Below are 14,549 nucleotides of genomic sequence, written 5' to 3'. Positions count from 1 at the left end.
TTAATTGGTATATTTAGATCATTTACATTTAAAGTGGTTATTGATATAGCTGGATTAATGTTTACCGTATTTATAACTATTTTCTATTTGAAGCCTTTTTCTTTCTTTCTTTCTTTCTTTCTTTTTTTTTTTTTTTTGTCCTCCACTCTTTTTCCACCTTCTCTGGTTTTGAGTACTTTATATGATTTTCAAATTTCTCTTATTCTCTTAACATATCAATTATATGTCTTTTTTTAAATGCTTTAGTGGTTTCCCTAGAGTTTACAATCTACTTTTACAATCAATCTAAATCCATTTTCAAATAACACTCCAGAACTTCGTAGGCAGCACAAAAGCCCTATGACCAGCATATCCCCAGTCTTCCTCCATCTCACACACACTGTCACCACTCATTTCCTACCCACAAGCTACAATCACCTGATGCTGATTTCATTATTTTGAGCAAACTGATAGATCAGCTAAGCATACTGGAAACACAGACTTTATTTTACCTTCATTTATTCTTTCATTAATGTTCTTCATTATTTATGTAGATCTGAATTTTGACCTGTATCATTTTCCTTCTCTCTGAAGAACTTCTCTTTACAATTCTTTCAGGGCTGCTCTACCAGTGAGAAACACCCTCAGTTTTTGTTTGTGTGAGGAAGTCTTTATTTCTTTCATGTCTGATGTATAATTTCGCTGGGTAAAGAACTCTTTCAACCGTTTGAATATTTCCTCCCACTCTCTTGCTTGCATGGTTTCTGAGAAGTCTGCTGTAACCCTGTCCTTGCTCCTCTGTTGGTAAGGCCAGGGTATTTTTCTCTCTGAGTGAGACTGGAAGGCTAACGAGGGCTAGGGTTGAATACTGTCCTTTCCCCAGGTAGGCTGGGCTCTGTTAAGATCCATACTGGATACCAGCAGGGAAGACCGTGTGAAGACCCTGGAAGAAGACAGTGACCTACACATCAGAGAGAAAGGCCTTAGAAGAAATCAGCCCTGCTGACACTTTGATCTCAAACTTGTGGTCACCAGAACTTCTGACAGCCAACAAATCAAACATCCGCTTCCAAAATCCCAGGGTGCAAGAGTATAAAAGGAGAAGAATTGCTGCAGTGAAAAACCTCATTCAGAGAAAAGGGGAATGAGCGCCACCCAGGATGCCCGGCAGCTCCTGCAGGATGGGGGCAGCGAGGGCTCTCCTGCTAGACTAGCGGATCTGGGGGTCAAGCCAGCCTTGCACTACTGGAGCCAGGCCGTTTAGTCACGGCTTGTCAGTCTTCTTACGTGTTAGGGAGTTCTGCTTGCTAGTGGGTCACTGAGGGTTTTCGTGTCTGTGTTTATCAGGGGTGTTGGTCTTCAGCTTTCCTGGCACGTGTCTGTAATGCCCTGCTTTGGGTGTCAGGGCCATAGGGCCTCACAGAACAAGGCGAGAAGGTTTCCCTCCATTTATACCTCTTGCAAGAGTTTGTGAAGGACTAACAGTAACTCTTCTTTAAATGTTCAGTAGCATCACCACGGATGCTATCTTGGCTTGGGCTCTTCTTTGTGAGAAGTTTTTGATTATTAATTCAGTCTCTTTACTTGCTATGGATCTAGTCAGACTTTAAATGTTCTTTTGAGTCAGTGTCAGTAGTTTATGTCTTCTTAGGAATTTGTCCGCTTCATCTAAACCATCTATTTTGTTGGTATACAGGGAGTGGGTCAGCTATAGGTCCATTTTTGCCCTCCCCTTACCCGCTCCTCCAGAGAAAGAGGTCATGGACCCTTCAGTGGTTCTTTCTCTGAGGTCAAGATATAAATAGGGTGCTCAGAACAGGGAAAGAAGGACTCTATTCAGGGCACACCAAGTGCTCAAGAACTAGGCTTTTCAAACCCCAAAGGCGGAGGGGGTGATGTTGAGGGCATGGTCAAGAGGACTCCAGGGAGATCTCATTAGCAGCTGCCATGAGGACAACACTTGAGAGTGAGGAAGAAAGGATTAAAGATTTTCGTGAAACTTTGTTGGGTAATGAAATCCGGTGGGAGGGACTTTGAGGAAATTCACAATGCAGTGTAAATCATTGTTAACAATTTAAAAGTCATATCTTTTGAAATGGTCCTGCGGAGAAGCTAAGCCCTGTGGGTGACACAGCCCAGAGCAGATTGGCAATGTGCATGCTGGCTCCCCTCCCCTCCCTGCTCTCATTTTCTTTTTCTCATCAGTTCACTAACCTCTCCTCTCCCTGCTCTCTTGGCCTCTCCTTCCCTCTGCTCCCAACCCCACCCACCCACCCCACCCCCACCCCCACCCCCACCTCCTCAGCTCAGGTCCAGGCAAAGGTTCTTGGAAATGCTGGCTCCAGGGCTGCTCTCAGCAGGTGCTGAGAGTTCGTGAGGGCAGAGTCCACTCAAGGAGGGTCCATATTAGGAGATGGGCTGACCTTAGCACCCCCACTCCATGACCTCAGGACCCTTCCCAGGCTGGTTGTGGCAGAATGCACCAGACACACGCCTCAGCCCCACGTTACCGGGGCCCCAGTGTTATCTCTGACCTGCACCCTTGGTTCCTTCGACAAAAGGAAAAGACCATTTTGAGGAAAAGTTCATGGTCAGCAGGGCTAAGAGCTGAGGATAAGTGAAGTGGAATCAGAACTGAAGTGGTTTAGAAATTGGAACAGTCTTGGTGACCCCAGAAATGTAGCTTCATAGTGAGGGGGTTACCCACAGGACCTGAGTGGTGATGATAATTAATGCCCAGAAGGCGCTAGGCACATGTGTTACAGCCCTCGACACTGAGGTTCTGTTATCATGCCATTCTATAGATGAGGAAATGGAGACACAGACAGGTTAAGTAACTTGTCCAAGGTCACCCAGCTATTGGGTGGTGGGGCCAAGATTTGATCCCAGACAGCCTGGCTTAGAAGATTGTGCTCTTCAGTCTAAAACAACAATGAAAGGGAGAGAGGGTTCAGTTGTAGAGAGCTTGCTTTCAAGAATTTATACTGTGGAGAGAGAAAAGTGAATGTGCATTTAGGAGAAAAACAGCAGTGGCCTGTGTGGGAATCAGTGTTGCATCTTGGGGCTCAATGAAGGGCTCAGTGAGGGGCGCGCTGGGTCTTCAGCAGTGGGGCTGTGGCTCAGGGGCCCCACGATGCCCACCGAGCTGCGCAGGGCCAGATTCTGTCCGCAGCCCAGCTCTGAAACATCTGCATTTGTTGTCTAAGCTGTTGCTTTGCCTGGGAAAGCTCTCTGCAGAATCACAGCATGTCAGAGGAGCTGGGACCCCACACGGTGTTCACAGAAGTTGCCCCCTGGCAGCTGAAGCCAGGCTCTGCTCGGGGCTTGTCTCCAGGACCCTAACCCCAAGGAGACCTTGTCCGCTCTTCTGCTTTGTTGGGTGCTGCCCACACAATTGGGGTGAAGATCTCGTCCCTACTCTGGGCCTGGCCCGAGGTGGGGGGGGGCTGCTTCAACCCATGGGGCAGGCTTGCTGCTTCATCCTCTCAGGGCTCTATGGGGACAAATGAGACTTGTTCATGTTTTTAAAAAGCACAAAGTATCCCTCCCACCAGGATGTGTGCTGGCGTGTCTCCTCCAGGCTTTCCCCTCACCCATCCTGCTCTGCACCCAGGAGGCTGCCTGCATGGGGGGCAGTCAGCAGGAGAGAGTAAGGAGGCTACCTTGGGGTAGATGTGAGTGTGGATGAAACCACCTGAGCCCTCCTCAGGGAGTGATGAGGTCTGTTTGCATTAAATAGAAAGAGAACTCATAGGTAGTACAACTCAGTAACAAAAAAACAAGCAACCGTATCAAAATAAAGGCAGAAGACCTAAACAGACATTACTCCCATGAACACCTCCAGAGGGCCAGTGGGCACGTGAAAAGATGCTCAACATCGCTAATTATCAGAGAAATGTAAATCAAATCTACAATGAGGTATCCCCTCACACATGCCAGAATAGCCACCATTAAAAAGTCCACAAACGATAAATGCTGGAGAGGCTGTGGAGAAAAGGGGACCCTCCTACACTGTTGGTGGGAATGTAGTTTGGTGCAGCCAGTATGGAAAATAGAATGGAGATTCCTTACAAAACTCAAAATAGACTTGCCATATGACCCAGCAATCCCACTCCCGGGCAGGTATCCAGAGAAAACTCTAATTCAAACAGATGCATCACCCCAGTGTTCATAGCAGCACTATTTACAATAACCAAGACATGGAAATAGCCTAAATGTCCATCAACAGATGACTGGATAAGGAAGTTGTGATATATTTATACAATGGAATACTACTCAGCCATAAAAAAGAATAAAATAATGACATTTGCAGCAACATGGATGAACCTAGAGATTATCATATTAAGCGAAGTGAGACAGAGAAAGACAAATATATGATATCAATTATATGTAGAATCTAAAAATTGGTACAAATGAACTAATTTACAAAACAGAAACAGACTCACAGACATAGAAAACAAACTTATGATTACCAAAGGGGAAAGAGGCAGGGATAAATTAGGAATTGGGGGCTTGCAGATACTAACTACTATATATAAAATACATAAACAAGGTCCTATATAGCACAGGGAACTATATTCAATAGTTTGTAATAAACTATAATAAAAAGAATATGAAAAAGAATATATATATATAAATGTATAACTGAATCACTCTGCTGTACACCAGAAACTAACACAACATTGTAAATCAACTACTTCAATAAAACACAAAACTCTTAGGTAGAATGGGCACCTCCATGGACCTCTTGCTCCTGGGGAAGGGCCAGCAGAACAGAGGCTCCCTGAACTCTGGGTTCCCTCCCCAAGTGCAGCTCTCAAGGCTCCTGATGGAAGCAGAACCAAACACAGGGATGACATACGGAGCCAGAAAGGCAGTGACTGTCCCAGAGCCCCTGTTCTTGCAGACACACTCTCACAGAAGTGCTCACTCACACAAGTTCTCTCAGAGAGATACTGTGTTTATCTCCCGTGGCTGCTAAGCTAGTTACTATAAACTTGATGGCTTAAAACAACACACACTTATTCTCTTACAGTTCTGGAGGTCGGAAGTCCAAAATCAGTTTCACTGGGCTGAGAGCCAGGTGTTGCTCTCCCTCCGGAGGCTCCAGGGGAGACCGCCTTCCCTCTCCAGCTGCATCTCCAGCTTCTGGAGCTGGGTTCCTTGCACTCCTTGGCTCATGGCCCCTCCCTCTATCTTCAAAACCAGTAGCCAACGTCTTGCCCCAGTGTCACACTGCCCTCTTCTTCTGTGCCAAATCTCCCTCTGTCTCTATCCTATGACACTTGTGATGATATTAAATAATAACAATCCAAGATAATCTCCCCATCTTAAGATCCTCAATTTTTTTCATAAATTTTTATTGAAATATAGTCAGTTTACAATGTTGTATCATTTTCTGGTGTACAGCACAATACTTCAGTCATATAGGAACATACATATTCTTTCTCACCGTAAGTTACTACAAGATGTTGAGTGTACTTCCCTGTGCTCTACAGTATGAGCTTGTTGTTTAAGACCCTCAATTTAATCACATCTGCAAACGCCTTTGTGGTGTATAAAGGAGCATTCACAGGTTCCAGGGACTAGGACCCGATATTATCAGGGACTGCTATTTACCCCACCACAAACACATCCGCACAAACACAGTATTAAGGTGGTCACACATGCAGACGCAGACATACACACGCCCCACATTTCACATGGGCACTGTCAATAGAAGCCCACATTCATGGGGTCACACGGAGCCACTTGTCAGTCACACATACTCCTCAGGTCCAAACCTCTTCCCATCAGCCTGCTCCAGCCAGGTTTGGGAAACCACAGAACTCTTCCCGGTCCCATTATTTCTTGATTCCTAGGTGACAGCTTTCCTTTCCCTGATAACACCATGCAAATCCTTCCTTTGTTCTCAGTGTTCCCTCTACCTAGGAGACCCTCCCTCATCCTTGTCTTCAGAAGTTAATCTGTCTTGAGGCCTTAAACTTTAAGGTCTTGTTCTGAGTCAGCCACCTCCTCCATGCAGCCCACCTTGTTCTGCAGTTACCTGCTCACAGCCATGCCTTGCTGCCACACCCCACTGGTTTTCAGAGAACATGAACTGGATAAAGGAACAGTAGAAAATCAAAGGTCACTAAGCAGAGCTCTTAAAGGCTGGTGGTATGCAGGTGCCACAGTGTCTGAGTTTGGGAGCTTGGTGACTGCCGAACATCTCAGTGTTGCCTGAACTAGAACACCTGGGTCTGGGGGCATGGACGGGACTAGACAATCTCCCTAGGACTTGACTCCAGTTAGCCTGGGCAGGGGTCACTTCTCTGATCCCCACCTCTGTTCCTGAGTGCTAGACTTAGGGGCCAGTCTTTGTGGACCAGCCAGAGGCCTCCTGCTCCAGGTAAGTGCTGGCTTTCAGAGCAGTCACTTGGGAATTAGCTGGTCTCAGCCCTCTGGGTCCTCTGCCTCACCCTACTGACTCCCTGGGACTTCACTCCCCACCCCCTTAGACACAACCCTCCCCCGCTGACCCCAGGCTCAGGATTCTAGGGACTCTATCCCCCAGAGGGCATCTGTAGCTGTCTGTCTCCCACCAGGGGCTCAGTCTCGGTGGCTGGTACAAGGCCCCCAGGCTGGGCCCCACCAAAGGGTGTAGTGAGCACGGGTGTCCTGGGGAATTCAAGAACACAACTTGAGCCAGAGGGGGAACTGTGGCCCCCTGCTGAGGCCAGCTCTGCTCCAGGCTGCTAGGGAGAAGAATGGAGGGAAGGGAGGGAGACACAGGAGAGGGGAGAGCACAGGCCTTTGTAGACATCTCATCTGGGGCGTTTGACCTGGACCCGTGGAAGGTACCAGCGGGAAGGGAGGTGCGTAGCAGGAAGGCGCTCCCTGGGGCTTGGTTCAGCGGCAGCCAGCGCCTGCCGGAGAGTAATCCCACTTCACCACCAGGCCGCGACACAGTCGGCGGCAAAGCGATGGAACGCCTCGGAGCAAATCTCCTGGTCGGAGTCCTGGGAGGGGAGGACGACCGTTCCCCTAGAGCGCTACCAAGCTTGGCCTGGAGCCACCAGGCGCGTTGCGAGCGCGTCTAAGACCCTGCGGATCTTGGGCGCCCGGCGTAGGGGTCGGGGGCGGCAGGGAGGGACAAGGGTCACTGGGGCGCAGCACAGGTGCTAACGCCGTGCGCTCGCCCGCAGCATGGAGCCCGACGCTGTCGCTGGCGCTGCCCGCGAGCTGCTCCTGGCTGCTCTCGAAGACCTGAGCCAGCAGCAGCTGAAGCGCTTCCGCCACAAGTTGCGGGACGCGCCGCTGGACGGCCGCAGCATTCCCTGGGGGCGGCTGGAGAATGCGAACGCCATGGACCTTGCGGAGGAGCTGATCAACTTCTACGGACCAGAGCCCGCGCTGGACGTTGCCCGAAAGACCTTGAAGAGGGCGGACGTGCGCAACGTGGCGGCGAGGCTCAAGGAGCAGCGGCTGCAGAGTGAGCGCGGGGGTGGGGGTGGGGATTTCCCTGAGTCCCTGCCCCTCCTTTCTCCTGCCTGTGCAGAGTCCTGGCCAAAGGCCCCCTTCCTTCTGCTTCCCCAGAAAAGCAGTGGCGCGCCTCCGGCCTGGGCACATTTCACCCACAAATTCGCGGGTCTTGGGGCCGGAATCGTGCGTGAGGCCCCGCCCCCGGATTGCGCCCCGCCCCACACCGCACACTTGGTGAGGGGGTCTCACCTTAGTTCTCCCTTCCAGGACTCGGCCCCAGCTCCTCCGCGCTGCTCTCCGTGTCTGGTAGGTCGTTCTAGGTGGGAGGGGGAAGTCCCGAGCTGTCCTGGGGCCGTGAGCACTGGGCTTGGCTCACGAGTGCCCTCGACGCCTCTCGGAGGTTCCAAACAGCTGGTCCCAGGGAGAAGCGGGTGTGCGAAGGCCGGCGGGAGTGAGAGTCGGGGTGGGGGGAGGCGATGGTGCAACAGGGGAAACTGAGGCCTGAGCCCGGTGGGGAGGGCAACGGGCCCCCGAGGGTCGGCCGGCACAGCCCGTCTCATCCTCGGCCCGCGGTTCTCCTCTCCTCTATCCCTCCCCTCCCCTCCCTACCCCCAGAGTACAAGAAGAAATACCGAGAGCACGTGCTGCGGCAGCACGCCAAGGTGAAGGAGAGGAACGCCCGCTCCGTGAAGATCACCAAGCGCTTCACCAAGCTGCTCATCGCGCCCGAGAGCGCTGTCCCGGAGCACCCGGCTCAGGAGCCTGCGGAGGAGCCGGAGCGGGAACGCGCCCGACGTTCGGACACGCACACCTTCAATCGCCTGTTCCGACGCGACGAGGAGGGCCAGAGACCGCTGACCGTGGTGCTGCAGGGCCCGGCGGGCATCGGCAAAACCATGGCGGCCAAGAAAATTCTGTACGACTGGGCGGCGGGCAAGCTGTACCACGGCCAGGTGGACTTCGCCTTCTTCATGCCTTGCCGCGAGCTACTGGAGCGACCGGGCACGTGCAGCCTGGCCGACCTCATCCTAGACCAGTGCCCCGATCGCAGCGCGCCGGTGAGGCAGATGCTAGCGCAGTCCGAGAGGCTGCTCTTCATTCTGGATGGCGTGGATGAACTGCCGGCGTTGGGGTCTGCCGAGACCGCGCCCTGCATAGACCCCTTTGAAGTCGGGAGCGCCGCAGGGGTGCTGGGCGGCCTGCTGAGCAAGGTGCTGCTGCCTGAGGCCCGCCTGCTGGTGACCACGCGCGGCGCCGCCCCCGGGAAGCTGCAGGGCCGTCTGTGCTCACCGCAGTGCGCCGAGGTGCGCGGCTTCTCCGACAAGGACAAGAAGAAGTACTTCTACAAGTTCTTCCAGGATGAGTGGAGGGCGGAGCGTGCCTACCGCTTCGTGAAGGAGAACGAGACCCTGTTCTCGCTGTGCTTCGTGCCCTTCGTGTGCTGGATCGTGTGCACCGTGCTGCGCCAGCAGCTCGAGCTCGGCCAGGACCTGTCGCGCACCTCCAAAACCACCACGTCCGTGTACCTGCTTTTCATCTCCAGCGTCCTGAGATCCGCGCCTGCTGCGGACGGGCGCCGGGTGCAGGACGAGCTGCGCAAGCTGTCCCGCCTGGCCCGTGAAGGCGTCCTCCGGCGCAGGGCGCAGTTTTCCGAGAAGGACCTGGAACGACTGGAGCTTCGTGGCTCCAAAGTCCAGACGCTGTTTCTCAGCAGGAAGGAGCTGCCAGGAGTGCTGGAGACCGAGGTCACCTACCAGTTCATGGACCAGAGCTTCCAGGAGTTCTTTGCCGCGCTGTCCTACCTGCTGGAGGACGAAGGGGCCCCCAGGGCACCCCTTGGCGGCGTAGGGGCACTTCTGCGGGGGGACGCAGAGCTGCGCTGCCACCTCGCACTCACTATTCGCTTTCTCTTCGGACTGCTGAGCGCGGAGAGGATGCAGGACATCGAGCGCCACTTTGGCTGCACAGTTTCAGAGCGGGTGAAGCAGGATGTCCTGAGGTGGGTGCAGGACCAGGGTCAGGACTGCCCTAGGAGGGTGACAGAGGGGACGGAGAAGACCCAAGTGCTCCAGGGCGCTGAGGAGCCAGAGGAGGAGGAGGGCGAGGAGCTCAACTACCCGCTGGAGCTACTGTACTGCCTCTATGAGACCCAGGAGGATGCCTTCGTGTGCCAGGCCCTGCGTGGCCTCCCAGAGCTGGCCCTGGAGCGAGTGCACCTGAGTCGAATGGATCTGGCCGTCCTGAGCTACTGCATTCGGTGCTGCCCAGCGGGACAGGCACTGCGGCTGGTTAGCTGCAGGCTGGCCGCTGCACAGGAAAAGAAAAAGAAGAGCCTAATGAAGCGGCTCCAGGGCAGCCTGGGTGGGAGCTCGTGAGTCTCCAGGGCAGGGCTGCCCTCTTTTGCAGGTCTTCTGTGTGGGTCATGCATGTCAGTGCATGCTTATCACCTGAGTGTCCATCTGGGCCTGGGGAGTGTGTCCAGACCTGATGCCTGTTCCACCTGAGGAGAGGCACGACTTCAGGACTGGTTCTCCCCACCCCCGTGCAAGGCCGCCTCCTGGTGTCCATCTTCTTCCCCAGGTGTCCTCACCATACTCACCCCCAGCATCCATATCCAAGGCAAACCTCCCAGCACCAAAACGTGGCTCTGACCCAGCACTCCCCTCTGCCGCGATGTTTTCTCATAAGAAGTTCTAGAATACACCATGCCTGCTGTGCCCTGAGCCTTTGCACCTGCTGTTCCCTCCATCCAGAGCACTCTGTTCACTGCCTGTCCTCAAAGTCTCTCCAGGTTCCCCCAACTGGCTGGAGACCATTTTGGCCTCAGAAGTGCCCCACTGACTACGGCATGCCGTGACATCTGCCCATGCCTGCCTCCTCCACCAGCCCTTCAGGTCCTCCAAGGCAAAGCCTGTGCCATTTTTCTGTGCACTTAATTCCAGCCCAGCACTGGACATGGGTGCTCAGCAACTGCTGGGAGAACACATGTCAGGACACTGACAGGGGCTGGGCTGACGAGGCCCATTGCAGGTGCAAGGACAGGCCCATGCTGGGTATGCAGGTGACATGCCCCACGGGACTCACACAGACAGCTTCAGTGAGGAGACACATGCGTGGGGGCACAGATGAGTGGTTTCACTCTGGGCTTGGGATGAAGGGGGAGGAGGGGTCCTGGCCCATCTTGGGGTGAGGGCAGAAGCAGCTGCAACACCTCAGGACCACAGGAAGGAGGTCTTGGTAGGAGTGAGGGGTTAGAAGGGGCCAGGAGGCTTCACCTTCTTTTCTCTCTTAGTAGCTCTCAAGCCACCATAAGAAAACCCTTGGGCTCTCCACTGCGTCCACTCTGCGAGGCCATGATGGACCAACAGTGTGGTCTAAATAGCCTGACGTGAGTGACCACGCCCATCCCCTTCCCTGGAAGGCACAGAGGTGTGGCCCTGTCTGGGGGCAGCCGAGGGAACAGGCTGAGAATCTGTGTCCTCTGGTGTCCTGTGCCGGGGTGGACAGGCTCTGCCCACACGGGACAGAGGAGGGAAGGGGGAACTCCATCACAGCTCAGGTGCTGGTTAGGATGGAGGATTTGGCTCCAGTCTGAGTGGGGTACAGCTAAGCACTCTGAGGGAGGGATGAAGCTGGCCAGAATGTATTTTCCTCCCGAGGAAGGCTGCCAGTGTTCCTGGATATTGCCGGGAGGTCCCTCTGGACTCTTAGAAGCAGTTGTGGAAGGTGCTCAGGCACAGGCTCTGGGCCAGTCTGCCTGACTCTCATCCTCTCCCGGGAAATGGAGCCCAGAAGCTCCCACCGCAGAAGGTGGATGTGAGAGTCAGTGAGGCAGTCACCTTTCCAATTGCTGTCAGCTACCATCAAGTACGGAAAGTAAGCAAGATGGCAGGAGCGCGTACTGATGGGCACGGCCAAAGAGGTAGTCACGTGTCGATGCTGACACGGTGATGCAGCTTGACAGAGACACGCAGGGAGCCAAGACGGAGCTCACGTGGGCCGTCAACTCTACCGCTAAACTACATGCATAACGATGTTCACCACAGCATTACTTATAACAGCAAAAAAGCAGAAACGACACAACTACCCGCTGTCAGGGACGGGCTGACTAAGCTCTGCCCACCTGTCCCCAAGCGGTGGTCACAGGGAGTCCAGGGAGTCAGACAGCGCGAGGGTAAGGGCTCTTATCAGCTCGTCCAAAAGCTCGTGGAGACTGTACAGAGGGAAACTGGGAGGTGCCGTCCAGCCAGTGCACACATGGTCATGGCTCCCCAGGGACAGTCATGGTGACAAAGGGCGGGAGAAGCTCTGTGGAGCCCAGGGAGACAGGTGTGGAGCCAAACCATCTGCGTACTGTACCTCGGCCCCCAGGGAGAGGCATTTGCCCAGCTGGGGAGTAGCCAAGAGGCAAACAGACTCCTGTACTTCTTGACCACAGGCTGTCCCACTGCAAACTCCCCGACTTGGTCTGCAGAGACCTCTCTGAGGCCCTGAGGGAGGCCCCTGCCCTGACGGAGCTGGGCCTTGTTTGCAACAGCCTCAGCGAGGCCGGCTTGCGTGTGCTGAGTGAGGGCCTGGCCTGGCCCCAGTGCCGGGTGCAGACGCTCAGGTGAGGCTCGGCCTGGAAGGGACCAAGGGAGGGACGGCGGCTCCTACAGCCGCTCCTGAAGTCAGCCCTCCCTCTAGGGTGCAGCAGCCCGGCCTCCAGGAAGCACTCCAGTACGTGGTGGGCGTGCTCCAGCATAGCCCAGCACTGACCACCCTGGATCTCAGTGGCTGCCAGCTGTCGGGACCCATGGTGACCTACTTGTGTGCTGCCCTGCAGTACCCAGGATGCCGCCTGCAGACCCTCAGGTAGAAGGAGGGGTGGGAAGGGTGCTGGGAACAGACTCTCAACCCTGGGCTGGGGTGGGCACCAGGGGCTTCCCCTGGACCCTAAAGAGGCGCCCCTCCCAGGACCCTCCTGAGTGACCTCACTGAAACCCAGCCCCTGGAGCCTCACCCTCCAAACCCCTGGCCCCAGCCCTTGGCCTTGACCACTCTGCCACACCAAATATCCATCTTTTGTCTGGTGCCCTTGGCCACAGTCTGGGCCAGTGATCCCAACACTCTTTCACTCCCCTGGAGGCTCTGGCCCCTAGTCCCTGCCCGCTACCCCCATCTTCTGACAATCCCCCGGACTGGCCACCTCTTGTCACTGTGTGCCATTGGCATGACCCAGGTCAACAGCTCCATCACTACCCCCACACCTGCTCCCCTGTCACTGCCTCCCCAGAGCCCTGGCCTCCTCCCCCAGCCAACCCCGACTTCTGTCCTCTGCCCGTGGCCATAGCCTCACCTCCGTGGACCTGAGCGAGCAGTCACTGCAAGCACTGCGAGCCCTGGGGACAGCAAAGCCAGGACTGGTCATCACACACCCAATGTTGGACAGCCACCCCGAGCCTCCCAAAGGATTCAACAGTACCCTCTGAGGCCCTGAAGGCCAGGCTTGCGGAGGACTCTGTCAGCCCCATGGAGTAGTCCTCCCCAGTCCGGGGGCGAGAGGATGCTGCTCTCTGCTCTGAGCAGAGGGTCCTGGACAGGCAGACGGGAGACCCAGACAGACATGGCCCCTCACCTGGCCCTGGACAGGCCCAAGACATGCCCCTTCCCCCACACCCTGGGGACAGGTTATGTCTCTGTCCTCCACACCCAGGGGACTCCCCCACCAAGCTCCCACTGCTGCTCCACCTACCTTCCTCTCCTGGGACCCTCCAGTCATCCCCACTATAGGCGCCCCCAGCAACAAGAGGGATGGCTGAGCACTCCCAGCAGCTGGGCACCTACCATGGCAGGGCCTATACCTGGTGATCTCAGCACTGAGTGACCCCTTCACGACCCTTTCCCCGTGCACAGGATGGGCTCCCACAGCCCCACAGTGCTGCTCCCAGCCACAGGGGATTGAGCAGGGCTGCCCTGGGCTGAAAGTAGGCAGGCCACTGTCCCTCAGGATTTGGGTCCTGGCATCAGGAGTGAAGCCATCCCTGGGGCTGTGTGGCCGAGTACAGAGGTGTCCACACTCTGTCTGAGGCCTTCAGGACAGAGACCACAGGAGTAGAGATGGAGCAGTGGTCCTTAGCTCAGGATGTGGGTTGTGATGGCATTGGTGGTGGGCCATCACAATAAATTCTTTGGATTCACTTTTGTTGGTTGTTGCACTTGGCCAGGCACCTAACAGGTGCTCATAGTCTTTCCTTTGGGACCCGATCCATCTGAGTGGGGTGGAGTTTTAGCCCCATTTCACGGACGAAGAAACTGAGGCTCAGGAGAACAGCCTGACTGCGGGAAGCTCTGAAGTGAGGCTTGGCCTCGATGGCAAGGCCAGCAGTGGACAGCTCCTGCGTCCTCAAGTCTCCTCTGCTCAGTACAGCTGCACTCGGCCAGCTTCTGAGATCTCAGTCCAGGTGGGAGGGAACCCTGGGGGTCAGCCCCTACATGTCCCAAAATTCCCTTCCATCATCCATTTTCAAATGCACAAAACAGACGAAAAATCCCTGCCCACCTGGAGCTGGCATCTGGGCAGCTGACAGCTGCTGTGGAGGCGGGGAAAGCAGGGCAAGAGGGGGAGAGTGGAGCCAGGGGCTCCCTGTCCCGGGTGAAGAGCTGGGGGAAACCTAGCTGAGACTGAAAGAGAGTGGGGAGCAAGCCCCAAGGGCGTCTTGGAGGAAGGGCAATGGAATAGCAAGGGTGAAGGCCGAGAAGGGGCCTGTCTCAGTCAGCTCAGTTGCTATAACAGAGTACATAGACCCGGTGGCTTGTCAGCAACAGAAGTTTATTCTCACAGTTCTGGGGGCTGGGAAGTCCAAGGTCAAGCTGCCATTCACTTTGGCTCCTGGTTGCAGAAGCAGCTCTGGCTGTGTCCTTCCCTGCATGACCCTAACCCACTCTTGCCGCTCTTGACCTAGCTGTGTCCCGAGGGCCCACCTCCGAGTACTGTCACGCTGGGGATTCAAATTCCCGGGTGGACTTTGGGGGACATATCCACCCATAACGGAGAGCAAGCTTGGGCAGGCACAGAAGCAGCAAGGAAGCTGGATGGCAGGGGTGGGTGGGGTCGGGAGGGGCTG

At 55.0% G+C, this 14,549-nt stretch overlaps 1 protein-coding gene across 2 annotated transcripts; it reads left to right on the top strand.

Annotated features, from left to right (window-relative positions):
• The first annotated feature begins 6,392 nt into the window (after positions 1–6,392).
• On the top strand, positions 6,393–12,952 carry NLRP6 (NLR family pyrin domain containing 6). Of its 2 annotated transcripts, none has more exons than XM_031675130.2 (7): positions 6,393–7,453; positions 7,711–7,749; positions 8,059–9,814; positions 10,739–10,831; positions 11,882–12,052; positions 12,130–12,297; positions 12,776–12,952. In XM_031675130.2, exons 1-7 carry the CDS (start codon positions 7,168–7,170, stop codon positions 12,912–12,914), a joined length of 2,652 nt encoding a protein of 883 aa, XP_031530990.2. In that variant the 5' UTR covers positions 6,393–7,167; the 3' UTR covers positions 12,915–12,952. The 2 variants fall into 2 exon arrangements, with proteins under 2 accessions (XP_031530990.2, XP_072826784.1); XM_072970683.1 differs by having other exon boundaries at positions 7,168–7,453; positions 10,736–10,831; positions 12,776–12,914.
• Positions 12,953–14,549: the final 1,597 nt, after the last annotated feature.

This window comes from Vicugna pacos, chromosome 10 (genome assembly GCF_048564905.1).
Source record: "Vicugna pacos chromosome 10, VicPac4, whole genome shotgun sequence".
Taxonomy (NCBI): domain Eukaryota; kingdom Metazoa; phylum Chordata; class Mammalia; order Artiodactyla; family Camelidae; genus Vicugna; species Vicugna pacos.
The sequence above is the reverse complement of the archived record's forward strand: the minus strand, read 5'-3'. Positions and strand labels throughout refer to the sequence as shown.

Bases quoted from the DNA above. Each gene is read 5' to 3' on its own strand.
- NLRP6 (XM_072970683.1), top strand. From the start codon at position 7,168: ATGGAGCCCGACGCTGTCGCTGGCGCTGCCCGCGAGCTGCTCCTGGCT. The intron at 7,750-8,058 runs GTAGGTCGTTCT...CCCTACCCCCAG, and splicing joins CGCGCTGCTCTCCGTGTCTG to AGTACAAGAAGAAATACCGA. The intron at 9,815-10,735 runs GTGAGTCTCCAG...TTTCTCTCTTAG, and splicing joins GGCAGCCTGGGTGGGAGCTC to TAGCTCTCAAGCCACCATAA.